At 34.5% G+C, this 18,610-nt stretch overlaps 1 protein-coding gene across 1 annotated transcript in view; it reads left to right on the top strand.

Moving 5' to 3' along the window:
* The window catches only part of LOC126885221 (uncharacterized), a 105,029-nt gene extending 89,176 nt beyond the window's left edge, over positions 1–15,853 (top strand). The window contains exons 9-10 of the mRNA XM_050651674.1: positions 10,911–11,192; positions 15,021–15,853. Coding sequence (XP_050507631.1) covers positions 10,911–11,192; positions 15,021–15,638 — 900 coding nt within the window. The 3' untranslated portion in view covers positions 15,639–15,853. The remainder of the gene's footprint in view (positions 1–10,910; positions 11,193–15,020) is intronic.
* Positions 15,854–18,610: the final 2,757 nt, after the last annotated feature.

The raw sequence follows: 18,610 nt of genomic DNA, 5'->3' as shown, positions 1-18,610 counted from the left end.
TTTCTTATACACTACAAACCAAAATCAACGAATTTAAGTTCCAAATTAATATATCTAAATTACTATCAACAAAAACTTATCAGTCACTAATATACACATTACAGAAACTTTGAGTATAAAGTAGCCCACACACGTTAATTGTCAAGATCCGATTCGCAAGTAATCACTTTAATTTCATCATTCTTCTTTATAAATACTCTACCATCGTAACTCCATGCCTCAGTCTTCCCGAACTTACTCCTTGCCTTCTTCAATAATGAATACCTATGTTTCGTTAGATCTTCATTCACAAATATTTTTGTTTCTCTTAATTGTCTTCTAGCACTTAGAATTTCCTTTTTCTTCAAATAAGAACTAAAGTCTACCACCACTGTTCTCGATTTATTAGTTTGCAAGTTTAAATTAACTTGTCTGTATAAATTAGAAATTTCGCTGGAATTGCATTTTATTTTCAATGTGTTGTTTATAATATTTATGACAACGGACATCAAATTTTCATTATTAGTTTCATTAATGCCATCAAAACGCAGGGTCCTTTTCTTTTGAAGTGCCTCTATGTCATCAATTGTTTTTGCTATGTTGCTAATTTCTGTTGTGTGTGTTTCTATGTTTGTTTTCATATTTAATATTTGTTGTGATACATCATTAAGTGTATCCTGAACTGCATCAAATTTTTTCTCCAAATTATCTAAATTCTGGTCCAGTTTTGTCATAAACTTTTGACATACTTTTGATATTATGACTTCTAAACTGTTTTCGTCCAAAGAAGCACCACTTGATAAGATTCCGCTTCTAGTTTTTTTTGCCATTATACGTGTATGGATCCCTTTAGCAGTTATTAATTTAATATTCACCAATACACTGTATTACTGTAATTGCTCAAATTTCTCTATTAATTAGTATATTTCAAACTTACTTGGACCTTCACTAAGTACTGCAACATCAGTTGTCACCACTCAACAAAGATGAGAACTTTATTACTGAAACGAATTACTACTTATTTTAAAAATTTCGGGAGCACTCATATACACGACTATTCACAACGAGTGACCATGACTTTATGAACTCATGACTTTATGTGACTCAGTTGCACTTTATTATACTCTGTTGCCAGTCTCATTTCTGGTTACCAAGTCTGCACCATACAAGAGTAAAGACCAAACATAGCACTACACAGAAATAAAGATACGTTCTTTATTTAGTAGATAGTGAAGATACGTAAAGAGTATTCAAAAGTAAGCTGACATGAAGAAATCTCAAAGTACCAATATACAAATGACTAATTGGCGGGTGTATGGGGAAAGGGATATAAGTCGAAAAATGCGCAAAATGAGCTAAGTACACCATACATTCCAAAAATGGATATTACACCTAGCGGAAAAAAGATATAAGTAATTCTATACAAATTTACGTGCGATTTGATATGTGTAAAATGATATAACTGACTGAAAATGAGATTTTTAAAGTAATACGGGCTTATGTATACTTCACAGGTATATGTTCACATATGATCAAAAGCAGTGGCGGCTAGTCCTAAGGGGCCACCGAGCCATGGCACTGGCTCTGAAAAACATACCTACTTATCGGAAAATATATTGATCAATAAAAATACATATTTTTACTATGCTTTTTGTTTTTTTTTTTTTAATATCAATGCATTATCTACATACAATATTTATCATTATGTAATTTAATCTCCACGAAAAAACATGTAATTCATGTGAGTTAACTCTGCCCGAGCACCATTCCGTATGGCTCGAGATTTGACTTAAACAGTATAGGAAAAGGGAGACGCTCAGCGTACAACCAACGCCGGTGCTTATGAGAATCCGAGCCAGGCAAACTTTGGCTAGAGTGTGTTTTAGAATGTGATTTTGCGAGTGTATTAGATTGGTTTTCGCTTATCTAGGTATAACCACGTGTGGTCGTTGTTCTCTGGTATAACTTTTCAGGGATGATTTGAAATTTCAGTCAACGGTTTTAGTTACTTTGAAGTGTTCGATTACGAAATCGAAGTGTTTGCTCTGTTTAAATTTTACTGTTCAGTGAAGAAAAATGAACAAAATTAGTTGTTTGTTAGTGAAAACTCACTTGCTGGACGAGAAAATTCAAATCAAGGAACTTGGTAGACCACTTCCAGATTTAAATATATCAACCACGCAGAAAGCTTCAACATCTAGCTCTTTAATATTTAAAGGTCGTTTAAGGAAGTTCAATAGAAATATAGCGATACGCTTTAATTACTATTTTTGCTAATTTTAATTTTAATATTTTTTCTCAAAACGAAATAATATGGGTCATATAAAGTCACCGTTAATACACAAACCAGACGCTAAGAAAGACATGGCTTTACGAAACGAAATGTATCCCGTGACCATATGTTTTTGGAGTGTCAGTTTAACAAACTGAACTCCCCATAAATTAATTACCAATCAGACCATTATGTCAACAACTCACTTTGGGACATGCATTCGTTTTTAAAACTGCAGAAGTGCAAACAAAGCACTACTCGCTAACGACCGACCCTTTTCCGAGATCTAACTAAGCAACACATTTTTGTTAACAAAATAAATAAATGTTTTACTGTTCGTCGTTAACTTATTTTTATCATTTTTAATTAATTCCGTCAACTCACACCTACCGGAATAGAAATATATTGATATTCAAAAAATAGCTTAATTTGTGGATGTGATCAAAAAATGCATTTTTCTGTTTCGTGTGTGTTTTGTTTGGGAGCGATTCTACATGGGCAAGACATGGTGTCATTGGTTTAGAGCATATTTACGAAAAAATAAAAACTCATGAGAATAGCAAGGAACAGTTTAAAAAGCATTTAGCAGTTAGTATTTAAAAATACTAAAGTAGTACGTTGCCTATTTTTAATAGTTTGTTAGTCTTGTTCTTGGTTTGTTATGACATAATATCGTTATTCTTTGCCTTATTTTCATAATTCTTTATCCATGCGATCATCTAATTATACATAAATGTTAATTTTAAAGATAGTGCGCCAAAAACCGAAAAATCCTTTTTCATCCGGTACCCGGTAAATTTACTTATTAAGTTGTGTTACCTGTGTTTACCTACGGTAAATCTATCTATTTGTGCACCGCCTCTTTTAGTAGTCACGAGCCGCCACCGATCAAAAGCGTTCCAATTTTTTTCTGATTTGCGTTTGGGTTAATAGATATAAGTCAGATAGTGTAAGGGATATTTTGCCGGATGCATCTGACCACGCACGAGGATAACTAACAGAGGATAATTAACAATAATAAATTACTAGTAGTAATTAGTTATGTTTTATTTGTACCTAGGCTTTAATAAAAAATGTTTGTGAAAAGAGGCATATGTTCTATTTTTTTCAAAAAATATTCAATATACTCCATATTTACTACATAAAATGTGTTCTTGCGTCAGAAGTAAGTCATACACAGAAGCTAACACACATTTTATTGAAAAATAAAATAATATTGCATTTACGTCACATAAATCACAAATACCCGTTTTCCCAAAATTATACTTTTGTGACATATATCCCTTTCCCCATACACCCGCCAATTGTACCTTTGGCAGTGAAATCTGAATTTTCAGACAAGTTAATATTCAAAATTCTGTAAATATGGAAAAAGGATAGTCTTACTCCGTGGCGTTACAACCCTTGGTAAGTTTTGTCCACGGTGTCCACGTGGTCTTCTTCCAGTTGAGACTTCTTCCCATACCAGCCTTACTATTGTTTTATTAGGTTAGCGTCTGGGTACAGTTCTTCGAGCTCTTTGCTAGTTCTTATCCTATATTGTCCTGCTGCTTTATCAAGTACAGGCCCAAAGATGTTTCTTAGGATTTGTTTCCCAAACACGTAGTCTCTCGAAGCTAGGACAAATAATCCCGGACAAAAAATCCCCACAAATTATCCCTGGACAAAAAATTCCCAGACAAATAATTCCCGGACAAATAATCCCCTGACAAAAAGTAATCCCCGGACAAAAAATCCCCACAAAAAATACCTGGACAAATAATCCCCGGACAAAAATTCCCCAAGAAATATTTGCTGCTAAAAGTTTTCCCGTGAATGCTCAAATGTTTTTCAGCCTCAGTGCATGAGAGTTATAGCAATCGCCATGAAACCGCACGAAAATAATGATTAGCAGTTAATATTAAGCATGAATTGAAATTTTGATTATCAAATTTCGAATTCCAATTCCATCTCGAAAATTTCAAATTTTACATGACAAAAGAGTGAGTTTTTTCAAAAATCGTGGAAAATATGGAGAATGGGCTAAGGCTGTGGGAATCATCTTGTAACATTATTCGCTTAAATCTTTTGCTCACTCTGGTTTGAATAACTATGCTTAAAACATTGCCTCTTCGTGATACATAAGTTACATAAGTTAAGACCTACTAAGTTAGAGAGGGAAAAGACATTGTGTGAATGAGTTCATAAATCTTAAGGTCTTATCTTATTTTTTTCTGAGGATATTTTGTCGAAAAAAATTTGTGGTGATTATTTCTTCTTCTTCATGTACCATGTCCTTTCAGAACGTTGGTTACCATCATAGCTATCTTAATTTTATTCACTGCCACCCTAAATAGCATGCTTGTATCAACACCATACCAATCTCGCAAATTCTTCAACCTTGAGGTTCTTCTTCGTCCTGGACTGCGTTTGCCTGCTATTTTTCCTTGCATGATATTTTGTAGCAACCTATATTTGGGACCTCTCATTACATTTCCGAAATACTCCAGCTTTCTCTGCTTGATGCTTTTTATGATCTCAGTAGTCTTGCTGAGACGTTCTAATATTGTAGAGTTTCGAATCTTCACCCAGGAAACTTTTAAAATTCTTCTATAGCACCACATTTCGAAAGCCTCAAGGCGATTTAGATCGGTTTTATTCACAGTCCAGGACTCAACACCATAAAGTAAGACCGAGAACACGTAGCAGCGAAGTAGGCGGATCCTCAATGCCAATTTTAGGTCTCTGTTACATAAGACCTTGGACATCCTTCTAAAAACGGCCTGCTCTATCCTAGATCTAATTTCGCCGTGACTTTCTGCGTTACAATTTAGTTGCTGTCCAAGGTAAACGATTTTATCAACTTGCTCAAGTTTGGTATTATTTACATATATAGACGGTTTTATATGCTGCTGTTTACTTATTACCAGTATTTTGGTTTTCCGTATGTTCAGATCCAGACCTGCCTCCCTACAACTCTCAACGACACTATCAAGTAGTGTTTGCAGATCTTCTTGACTAGAAGCTAGGAGTACTGTATCGTCCGTATATCGCAAATTATTGATGACTTCGCCGTTCACAAGTATTCCTTCTTGTTTTTCAGAAAGAGCTTTTCTGAAAATTCTTTCGGAGTAAACGTTGAAAAGCAGTGGTGACAAGAGGCATCCCTGCCGTACTCCTCTTTTAATATTTGTCGGGTGATTATTTGTCCAGGGATTATTTTTCTGGGAATTTCTCTCTCCGTTTACCTTTATTTCACCGTTGCAATTGTCCACGTTTCGCTACCATACATCACTCCGGGTGGTATGATTGTTTTATGTAGTTGTATCTTTGTATGCCTCGCACATACGTCGATTTAATGGATTTACGCGGCCAAAATTATTTTACAGCATATTTCTACTAAAACTGGTACAAATCAAAGAAAAATATTGTTTTTTAAAAATTGACTTGCATTTTCACAGAAAAAATCAAAATTTAAAATTAATACAAAATATGCAGGTTTTTACTTATACCTCAGTCGGTATCTGACATATCGGACTCAGTATTTGGGGTAACCCGGTAGGTAACAGCATTTTAATCGTTTCAGAACAAAATGACCGTGGTTTGATCCTTTTCTGTACACGTTTCTTGCTACTTAAAAATGTTAATAGTTGATCAGAAGTTAAAATAAGTTTAATTTCCTGTACGCAACTATGTATTTCCTTGCACTAGCTGGGATCTCTTTTGGTATTTTTGAAGCATTCCTTTTTTCACGAGCCTGTAATGTCTGTGCTACATGAACGATAGCTTCACCATCAATCAAAGAACGCATTTCTTCTGTTTTTCTTCTTTTCATCCTTTCACTGGAGTCCTCAAATAATTTAGAAAGTCGACCTGGTTCCATTTATTTGTTTTCTATAAGTTTTAAATGTTCCATTTAACCAATCTTTATTTGCTTGTAGAAATACCGCATCTTTTCGTGAGTCTTTAACCATTTCTCTATCATCGCCGTTTTAAAATCTCGAACTATTTGTTTTAAATTGATTAAATTATCAGATATAACAGTGTAATAAGTTAATTTCCAAATATTTTAATTTGTCCTCTAGATTAGGAAAATCTTGTAGCTCCATTTGGTCTCAGAGATATTTACGGAGTACTATTTTTAGGCCAGAGCAGTCACCAGATGTAGTTAAAACAAAAAAATCCCAATTATTATATTTAAAACAAATATGTAGGTACTTTTATTTTTGTGACGTCATCATATATAGCAAAATTAAAAACCCCTGTATTTCTGGCATCCGCAGCTATCCGCAGCTAAATTGTATTCCATTAATTAGCCAAATATATGCAGTATGCTATAAAATATATACTATTGCTCGATCGGAGACAATAATATAACTAAATGTCTTATAAACATAAAAATTAAACAAAAATGTCACTATAAAACGGCTTGTTTTTGACTCTCTAAAACTGATATAAAATAACAGTAAACTTTCTAAAAATATTTTAAGAAATATTCATTCTTACCTAAATTATTTGATTCCATCACAATTACTTTGAAAAATCAGGTAAATATTGCAAAATGTCACATTTTTAAAAAGTTGACTACTAAGCTAAGGGCCGGTTGTTCGAACGCTAATCAACAATGATCGTTATCAAATAATTAATTACTGTCAATGTCAACTTTGCTTGGGTTGTTAAAAAGTCTGTGGAGTATATAATCAATTAATGTAACAATAATTATTAACATAATTAATAATAAATCTCATAATTGTAATTAATTATGTTTTCAGCAACCCAAATAAAGTTGACAATGACAGTTTTGGTGACAGTAATTAAATATTTGATAATGATCATTGTTGATTAGCGTTCGAACAACCGGCCCTAAGAGAACAAAAATTCACAAACAGCTACATGCGCGCGCATTCGCACGTGCACACGTGCGCGGTAAATAGTTCTGGAGTGGGGATAGTAAGTTTTTATTAAGACAAGCCATCAGGTGTCTCTAGGACGTGTCTTGAATTTTTAACGTCACTTTTGAAATTTGACTTTTGGCCGGCTAATTATTTAAAATCAACGTATGTGTCTCGTTAGTTGTTTCGAGTTTATAGGGTTTTGAAGGGCATGAAGACATCTGTTGCCGGCTTGTATCCTATTGTTTATTTCTTGCGATCCTTTATTGTCTTCAGTTATTGTTGCTCCACGATACTTAAATTCTCTGACGCGTTCAAAGTTAAAGTCATCGGTGATCATGGTCATCATGGTGATGTTCTGGACGATTCTATCTCTGTTTTGGTTATTGCGGCTTATACAGTGGTAGTCAAAAGTCCGTACCCCCCTCGTATCTTTTGAACGGTTATACCTAGAATAGTGAAATTTGGAGGGAGGAAATAAACGGACGTAACCTCTTAACCAGTCATTAGAGGTGACGTAATAGTGACAGATGACGTTACAGAGCCACTGTGACCGATAATTTTAAATGGAACCTTATGGCAAGTGATACCTCGTTTGAAAGGTATTCAAAATACCTATTTAATCATGCCATTTTTTTGGGTTTAAGTTGATTTTGATTTCGGTGAATAAATTAAATAAATATAATATTGTAGTTTCACATTTAACTAATAAAAATTCAAATGTCCGTAAATGGTTTTTTTGTCAAAAAAGTTTACGTTTTTCAATTCTCTAGTAGTTTTTACGTCAACGTCAACCTTTTTGACAAGTAATCATAGGCGGAATTTGGAATTTTTATTAATTAAATGCGAAACTACAATTTTATATTTATTTCATTTATTCATCAAAATTAGCTTAAATTCAAACAAAATTAGTATGACTGAATCGGTATTTTCAATACCTTTCAAACGAGGTATCACTTGCCATAAGGTCCCATTTAAAACTATCTGTCACAGTGGCGCTGTAAAGTCATCTGTCACTATTACGTCACCTGTCATGTCTATTTAAGAAGATTGCGTCCGTTTATTTCCTCCCCCCAAATTTCACTATTATAGATATAATCGTTCAAAAGATACGAGGGGGTACGGACTTTTGACTAGCACTGTATACACAGACCCAAACTTATATGAAATCATCTGACATTTCTTGTGGATATTAATGTTTAAATATTGTGGATATATTAATAATGTTTAAATTGCTTTTATTTATTTTTTTTTTGTTTTTATTGGTAGTCAGTGTTATCACCTCTAGTCCTTATACAAGCTTTAGTTTACGTGGGCACGCTCCTAATCAATTTATCAACATTTTGTTGTGGTAGGTTGCTCCATCCTTCAAGAGCAGCTTGTACTAGCCGTTCGGTGTTTTGTGGATTATCCCGGTGAGCTCCATATTTTCTTTTAGGAATATCCCACAAATACTCTATAGGGTTAAGCTCGGGTGGGCAAGCAGGCCACTCCAAACAAGGGATACCTTCTGCTTCAATGATGTCTCTAGTCAATCTAATGGTATGTGGAGGTCCATTATCATGCAAGGAAATTAAATTTTCTCCCGTTGCACCTTTCCAGAGCCTAACTACAGGTTGTCTACATACTGTGAGCACTTAAAGTTGATTGGATGAAAACCAAAGGAGTTTTTTACGGATCACAATTCCTCTCCAGAACATTATACGTCCCCTTGTACATTTGTGAACAGAACTGACAGTTTTCGTTCTTGCTTGTCTTCCTCGACCTCTAAGTACACGATTTCGTGGGTCATCTATCTGATTTTACACAAATCCTGACTTTTTCTGAAAATAGCACATTTTGTCAATTCTCAATGTTCCAGTTTTGGTGGTGAAGACACCAATTTAGGCGATCAATCCTGTGCTGCCTGGATAACTCGGGAACTCATAATTGTCTCCTGCTGTATACTTCTTGGCACGAAATCTTCTTCTTATCGTTTCATCTTAAAGAGTTACACCAGTTAAGGCAGAAAAGCTGCCTTTGGAGCTACAGGTGAGAAATGGTTGAGTGTCTTCCAGCTGATTGGACAATTAAGCGATCGTGGCGAGCCGATATGACTTTTTGGTGACTTTCGCTTGCTTTATTTTTGAGCTTTCTTAGTCCTGTTACCTAGCATAGGTTTTGGACAGAACGCCCTGTGTTACGCTTAGCTCTACAGCTATGTCCCTCTGAGAACATTACTTGGTCCACAAGACCAATAATCTTTCCCCGTTGTATGTTCTATAATCCATCATGACGCATATTTTCGTTTTTGGACGCAAAAGTTAGTTTATTTATTTTCGTTCAATTTGCAACTCAAGCAAATAACCGTACCGAGCTGCATTATTTGATTGTCTAATATATCTGTTTATTTTCAATAAAAACCTTTATTCTTCGCAACAATCACAAGTTTTTTCAAAAGAAATAAATATTACTTAGAAATATATGGTGATTCCATATAAGTTTCTGTGTGTGTAGATACAGGGTTGCGAGAAAGTCTGGCAACACGGTAATTTCTCGGAAACCGCTAGAACGATTTTTATGGATTTTGGTGGGTGAGGGTCTTTTAATACGGCCGATATTATAGTGGTAATTACATTGTTGCCAAATCTTCCGTTTTTCTGGAAATCTAATAAACTTTCTTATTTCAAATGGAACACCCTCTATATTTTTTGCGTTTTGGAATTCCTAAGAGATGCTGAATTTTTTTATATGATATTCCCTATACCTAAATGCCATAATTTCGGAGTTACTGCTACATTTATTAAAAAAAATTTAACAATTTATAAAAAATCGATTTTTTCGGCCCGGGTAGACATTATTTTAGGTTCATTGGATCATTGTGAACAAAAAAGGTCTTTTGTAATTTTCCTCTACAGTTAATCGTTCCCGAGTTATAAACAATTTAAAACTGAAAAAATCGAAAAATGACGATTTTCTAGGTTTAAAAACACAAGTAAAAAATATTACTTTTTAAACTACGAAGTGCCTAAATTCAAGCCAAAATCTATAAAAATCGTTCTAGCGGTTTCCGAGAAAATATCGTGTTGCCAGACTTTTTCGCAACCCTGTATATTTCGTTTTATTTTCATTGATTAGGAGCCCCATCTCTGCTTCCTTTTTGAACCTGACGCAAGTCTCCTTCATCCTTAGATCGATATCGTTTTCATATGCCAACAGTAAGTTTGGTTTCGATGAAATACTGTCGGTTTTTCGATTGCTCCATTTCTGACTATGTGTTCCACAGCTGAGTTGAAGAGTTGTGGTGGAAGTGCATCTCCCCATTTTAGTCCATTGTTTATTTCAAATGTCTCACGAGTATTATTGTCCAACTCTCACCTTACATCGTAAGCTTTCCATACACATCCGTATCAAATTGACTAGTTTTTTTGGAAAGCCAAGTTCCTGCATCGCTGCCCACAGTCTAACGCTGCGTATTCTTATCAAAAGGGAAAAAGGTGTTAAAAAATTATTTGGTGAGATCTTCCTAGAATCGGTATTCGCCCGAGGCGCCGTGCTCGTTCAGATAATATAATAAAACTCTTTGTGAGACCGATGAAGCCGACTTTACTTAGTAACAAGATATGAACTCAAATCACACAATGCACAATTCAAATTTCGCTAATAACCTTTTTATGGTTGATGACGATAATTATAAGGGAAGATTAATTCTAAAATTATATAAAAATTGCCACAGTATATATATAAGACATGCAATATTCCAGTTTTGTTAAAACTTTATCTTTAACGCATACACTTTTTTCTTTCAGGCTTGGTTTGCTTGGTTCAACACAACTCAAAAAGGTACTGTGCCAGGATCGTACAGGTGGCGCGGAAGGGACGCCACATCTAAAAGAGAACTCAATCCAAAAACGCTAACGTCAGGATTAGATGATTATCCTAGAGCGTCACATCCAACTGATGATGAAAGACATATCGATCTTTACTGCTGGATGGCCATTGCTGCAAAGACTATGGCTCGTCTTGCTAAACTTTTAGGAAATGATGGTTATAAATATGAACAAACTGCGCAGTATTTGTTAAATAATGAGGTTTGTATTATTTGTTTTACTTTTTTGAAGGTCTTCTTCTTTACGTGCCATCTCCGCGACGGAGGTTGGCAATCAACATGGCTATTCTGATCTTAGATGCTGTTGCTCTGAATAGTTCGGTTGATGTGCATCCGTACCAGTCCCTTAAGTTCTCTTGCTACACTTCTCTTGCCCTGGAATTTCCCTTTATCACTAAATCAATATCACTAAGGGGCTATCACTAAAGCAAACCTGCAAACTTGAATAAAAATTATAAATTATTTATATTTATTTTTAAAGCTGAATAGGGCTTGAAGGGTTAGGTCTGAAAAGTTTTATTTTGCATTACAATTATCATTTACATATATTTATATAAAATATATCTATCTATAAGCGAGGTTCCTACAGCCTCTGCCGCTTCTCGCATTTCGACCGCCATCGTTTTCTGTCCATCCATTTGTCTTCTTTGATTGCACTATCTCTCATTATGTGCCGTACATTTTCTTCCCAGGCAACTGAAGGCCTTCCCCTTCTTCTTTGTTGTGGTATGTAATTTAAAGCTTTCGTTTCACGTGACCATACCACACTAGTTGTCTCGTTTCAATTCTATATGCACTGGAATATACAGTATTTGTCCTCCTTCTAATATATTCATTCCTGATTTGATCTTTTTTTAGATATACCACACGCTCTCCTTAGATAATCCATTTCTACTACTTCTATTCTTTTTCTATCTTTCTCCGTGACCTGCCAAACTTCTGCCCCATAAGTCATAATAGGCTCTACCAAGGTTCTATAGATTGTCAATTTCGTTTTTTTGTCTTATATCTTTAGACCATAGTAGAGAGCTTAGAATGTTTACCGCTTTTTGCCTTGCTGGGTTCTGTTTTCGATGTCTCTTCTGGTAGTGCCTTCTTTAGATATTATAGATCCGATATATTTATATTCTTTACATGTTTTTGTGATTCGAATTGCTAACTCTGGATCCTCTTCATCATTCCCTATTTTAAGATACTGTGTCTTTGAGATATTCATATTGAGGCCCCATTGTGGCCCCACTGCGAAAAAAAAGTTGTTAGACATTTACCACCGCCTATGTTTATTCCCATTCCGGATACTTGTTTTCCTCCACTGCTTTAGCGATAATTGAATATACAGTGCTAGTCAAAAGTCCGTACCCCCCTCGTATCTTTTGAACGGTTATACTTATAATGTGAAATTTGGTGGGAGGAAATAAACGGATGTAGGCGTCTTAACTAGTCATGACAGGTGACGTAATAGTGACAGATGACTTTACAGCGCCACTGTGACAGAAAATTTTAAATGGGATCTTATGGCAAGTAATACCTCGTTTGAAAGATATTCAAAATACCTATTCACTCATACTAATTTTTTTGGATATAAATTGATTTTGATTTTGGTGAATAAATGAAATAAATATAAAATTGTAGTTTCGCATTTAATTAATAAAAATTCAAATGTCCGCCTATGGTTTTTTTGTCAAAAAAGTTCACGTTTTTCAGTTCTCTAATAGTTTTTACGTCAACGTCAACCCTTTTGACAAGTAATCATAGGCGGAGGTTTGAATTTTTAATAATTAAATGCGAAAATACAATTTTATATTATTTCATTTATTCATTAAAATTAGCTTAAACTCAAACAAAATTAGTATGACTTAATAGGTATTTTCAACACCTTTCAATCGAAGTATCACTTGCCATAAGGTCCCATTTAAAATTATCTGTCATAGTGGCGCTGCAACGTCATCTGTCACTATTACGTCACCTGTCATGACTAGTTAAGACGCCTACATCCGTTTATTTCCTCCCTCCATGTTTCACTATTATAAGTATAACCGTTCAAAAGATAGGAGGGGGGGTACGGACTTTTGACTAGCACTGTATATCTTAAATAAGGTCGGAGACTGACAACATCCTTGATTAAACCGCTTTGTTATTGGAAATGATTCCGATATAAAGTTTCCTTCTTTAACGATACTTCTTGCATTTTTGTATATATTTGCGATAGCATCCATATACTCTCTACTGAGACTTTCGTCAATGTTTGAAATAATTTTTTTAAAAGTACTGTATCGTATGCCTTCTCTAAATCTACAAGCAATAGGGGTCCCGGACAATTGCCCGAAAAGTTTCCCGAAAGACAATTCCTCGAAAGCAATTCCCCGAATGGACAATTTCCCCAATGGGCAATTTCCCGAATGGGCAATTGCCCGAATAAACAATTGGCAGATAATCAATTGCCCGAAAAGAAAATTTACCGAAAAATATATTTAAATAGTTATTGCTTTATATGTATTTCCTATACACTAATACGGTAACTTACTTGCTATTTAAATAGTTATTACTGCTTAGATTGTGTTCGACCTAGCTATCTCGTTAATTAATTTATTATTATAATATATATTTGTTCCCTTCACACTTTACTCAGGCTTAGGACTGGCAGCGTACCGCTGGCGTGGTTAGAACTTGGACAATTTGTCATTTTTTTGAGATATTTTATTTTTTTTGAATTTCTTTTACAGTTTATTTTATTTTTTATTAATTTTTCGGGATATTCTTGTCTTATAGCACTTATAATACCGCTTTCAAAATCTGTTAATATGGCTGCAGGCGAAGCTCCAGGCAAAAGTTCTTTTAATTTTGAAAGTAGCCGAACATAAGTTTCTTCTGTCTTGTTAGGTAGTAGTGCGTATACTAAAGGAATCGCAGTATTCTTCTCTAATCCGTGGATTGTATATAGTTGATAAAAAAGGTGAGGTACAGTTTTGAAAGTTCCGTCGGCAAATCAGTGTTGTCACCTTGCCAGAAGAAGCAGATTTTGTCTTGTTGAAAAAATTAACAACCGATCACTAAGCAGTAATAACTATTTAAATAGCACTTAAGTTACCGTATTAGTATATAGGAAAGTATTAGTATATATTTTTCGGTCAATTCTCTTTTCGTGCAATTGTTTTTCTGTCAATTGTCTATTCGGGCAATTGCCCATTCGGGAAATTGCCCATTGGGGAAATTGTCCATTCGGGGAATTGTCCATTCGGTCCATTCGTGTTTCGGGGAATTGTTCATTCGGGGAATTGTCCATTCGAGGAATTGCTTTCGAGGATTTGTCTTTCGGGAAACTGTTTTCGGGCAATTGTCCTAGATCCAAGCAATAGGTGGGTAGGTAGATTCCTTGCCTTCCGTTTTTCTATTACCTGCTGCAGAACTAATATATTATCAATGAACGATCTTCCTGCACGAAATCCACTTTGTTCTTTCATGACTTCGTATTCTGATTTTATTCTTTCTTTTATTATTCGACCGCACAACCTCCCCACTGAGCTGATAACAGTTATTCCCCTATAATTAGAGCATATGCGTTTATCTCTTTTCTCGTATATTGAGCTGATGTATCCAACATTTCAATCGTCAGGGATATTTTGTCCTTTTAAGCATTTATTAAATAGTTGAACCAACATCTCATGTAATATTTTTGGTCCGTACTTTACCAACTCAATTGGGATGTCTCCAGGTCCCTCTGCTTTACCGTTTTTCGATTTTTCAAAAGATTTATATAAAATACATTTAGTATTTCTTGTAGTCATTCGATAGGCTTCTTCCTTCCATTGATTTCTGTCCAATGCGTTTTCTTTCCAATTCTCAATATCACTTTTTTGTAAGTCTTGATATACGCTGTCTTTCCATCTCTTTCTTGGTGTACCTTTTTTATTGTCTTTCGTAAAAGTACAACTAATACATGTATTTTGGTCGTGGCATTGATCTTTGATATATTTTTCACATATTGATTATATAGAATGATGAGTTTAATGACTTTCTTTACCTTTTGTAGTTAATGGACAGGTTACATTGGTCAGACCATGCTGAAGTTTATGCAGATTACGGTCTCCATACTGATGCTGTAAAGTTACAAAAGCCGAAACCCTTAACAAGAAACCAGAATCAAAACCTCGAAATGCAAAGGGTTGTTATGAAGAAACCAGAATATCGCCTGGTAGACTCAACGTACGGCTATGTTGGTCTGTTTCCTTTCATGCTCCAAATTTTAGATCCGAAATCACCGAAATTAGAAAAAACCTTAGAAGTTCTAATACCTCGCTTACTTACCCCGTATGGATTACAGTCTTTGTCGAAAGACTCACCTTTATATGGAAAGAGAAACACCGAACACGACCCTCCTTATTGGAGAGGTCAGGTATGGATACCAATAAATTATTTGGCCACGAAAGCTCTTCACCATTATTCCAAAGTTGAAGGTCCTTACCAGGAATTGGCCAAAGAAAAGTACCAAACGTTGAGGTCAGCCTTAATAAAAAATGTAATCGATCAATATTATAAGACCGGTTACATCTGGGAACACTACAACGAAAAAACTGGTGAAGGTGGGGGAGCGAGGCCTTTTAATGGTTGGTCAGCATTAGTAGTTTTATTGCTAGGGGAGGAATATTAAAATATCAGAGCGGGGTTGTAGTTAGCGGGCTTTAAAAGATAAATAAAGGTTCACAAAAGACTGAACAATTTCACAGTACTATCTTAAGTAATTAATATTTTCTGGATAACTTTAAAAGTAGTCAGTTTAAGAGTTCAACTTTAAGTGTAGGGCTGCAATATAAAAAGTATTATTGTTAAATATTTTAATAAAGAATAATTATTTGTCTAAACCAATTACAGTGTAACTATTCCTAATCGATGAATCACCTTTTTTGCCACAATTTTGTGTGAATGAATGATTTTTTTCAACGTGAATTTTATGCAGGTGTGCAGATAACAGCTATGGCCAAATCGAAGACGTGTTACAGTTGTGATATATTTTCTTTCTGTGAATAATTATATTGCTGGAATGCTGGAACCACGTTTGCTTATGAATACCAAGTACCTAGTAAGGTTGGTAGAAGTATGTTGTAACAATAATTTGTTCCAAATTATAAAATATTTCATTTTGATATAAACGACTCGATCACGAAATATATTGTATTTATGTTTCGTGGACATTAAGACCCTAATGACACCAAACATTCCATGTATGTTCCTAGCATGTACACACAGGATATTGAAAACATTTCTGGAATGTCCTCAAAAGCACAAGAATGTCCCCTAAATGTCCCAGGAAAGTCCTCTGTCAGCATTTTAAACATTCCTTGAATGTCTTGTTGGAACATTCCATGAATGTCTACGAATGTTCTTTGGACATTCACAGTATATTTTTTATACATTCCCTGGATATAGTCACTGATGTGACATAATACCTCCGATTTGTTTTTTCATGAGTTTTGTAAGAGAGACTAAAAACATTTTTTACAGTCACCTCCTATTTTCATATGATATTTTTTGACGTGTTTTGTAGTAAATTCAACTATCTATTTACTACAAAACATGTCAAAATTTACATGTGAAAACAGGAGACGACCCTAAAAATGGTTTTTCGTCTCCTACAAAATTCATGAAAAAGCAGATAGGAGGTATTGTCACATCACCGACGATATACCAGAACTATATGTGGCTATACCAATTAATACATCCTTGATAAATATAAACATTTTTATTGCACAAAATTTTGTGATATATTTTTTTCCATAATCATTACTACGATGATGATTTATTGTATTGAATTGTACATTACAATTACAATCTGGTCATAACTGACCAATGAGCAATTTTAATTTAACCTAAATTACTACTGTTCCTTAAAATGAAGAGCTTACCCCATAGCGTCTCTTATCTAATCTAACAAGATCGTGCACTATTCTAACATACACAGGCACACAAGCACTATGCTCTGCTTTTCACTATCACCTATCACTCAAACTAGTTCAAAAGGCTTTGTCCTCTTCAATCTTCTAGTTTGCCCAGTAGTATCGAGGAGCTGGATTTCCTCAATATTCTTGTAGGTACTTATGAAGTTGTTGCTCGTGACTTCCAACTTTACTCCAACTTTAAAAACAAATCCAGCTGTAAAATATTTTTATGTGCCTGAAGGCTTTTGTATGCTTTCATAATTATTTTCAGCTTCAATAAATATTTAAAACAATAAAAGAAATAATGTTATTGCTTTCAAAATCTATCAATATTGATAAATATCAGGGAAAAATGAACAGTAAATAAAAATTGTTTCCCCTACCTTTCTCCAACATCTGTAGTTTCCAATAATAATTTCCTTAAATAATCACTTTGCATTGTGGTAAAGTTTATAAAGTTCACAAAATACAGCAAATGAAATCCAAAATAGACAAAATACGACGATAAACAATGAAAAATAGATATTACAAACATAACCTCTGTAACTTGTTGTAAGCCAACCAGAAGTCACGTGGTTTGGATTGCCTAATACATAGATACACGCGCGGCAAATTTGAAAACGAACGCAAATTGAATAGTAAATGGCCTCTGTTAAAATATAGGACATTGGTAGTATGTTCATAGAATGTCTTGTGGTAACATTCCACCAATAATTTAATCAGATGTTCACCGAATGTTCCTTGAATGTCCAGGACATTAAAACATTAATATAACTTTGATAGTACATTCCTGGAATGTTTTGTGTTGTTAGGGGAAAGCATTTGACAGGGGCAAATTAAAGGACATTATCCACTTATTGTACGCAAGAGAGATACGTCATGGAATGATCAAAAAGATCAAGGATGAGCTAACTGACCCAATTGAGAATGGGAATGGGATAAGACAAGCGTGATTTCCTGAGTATTCTATTGTTCAACCTGATCATGGACGATATAATAAAAAACTTAAGAACTAAAAAAGGGAAAAACAACTTAAAAATTCTTTGGCATGCACACGACGCAATACTAATCTCTCAAAGTAAAGAAGTGATGATTTACAACGCATACTGCATCAATTTAATATAACCACCAGAAAATTTAACATTTTAATTTCCTCCCGTCAAAAAAAAAACAAAATGACAGCATGCCCGCTGTTATACAATGACACACAGTGACAAAAAACAATGGTTATGACAGCAAATCTACATAATAGGCTATTGATTATGTTCAAAATAAGAGAGCTAAAAGGAACTGCAACGTTAACGGGATTTTATTATCTCATATGGTCAATAGACCTCTAAATTTGAAAAACCGCGGAGTACCATTTAGATGGGTGCGTTTTTGAGAAAGGGGTGAATTAGTCCCTAGGCACAAGGTGAATTAGGGTGAGTTCTATGCACTTTTAGTATAAACACGTCTACAGGAAAATTGTTCCAGATTAAATTTACTAGCGAAATATCACATTTTAATGTCAAAAATATTTTATTTTTACAAAAATATATTCTAAAGAAAAGCAAGAAAAAAACACGAAAGAAAGCAATTTTGTTTTTTGCCCCATAACTTTTTTCTACAGGGATATAGGTATAGACATTGCTTCAGCGACAAATAACTTCCATCCTTCCTCTTTAAAATGAAGTTTGGTAAAAGT

This window comes from Diabrotica virgifera, chromosome 5, assembly GCF_917563875.1.
Source record: "Diabrotica virgifera virgifera chromosome 5, PGI_DIABVI_V3a".
Classification (NCBI taxonomy): domain Eukaryota; kingdom Metazoa; phylum Arthropoda; class Insecta; order Coleoptera; family Chrysomelidae; genus Diabrotica; species Diabrotica virgifera.
Note: the sequence above shows the minus strand (reverse complement) of the source record. Positions and strands in the feature narration are given on the sequence as shown.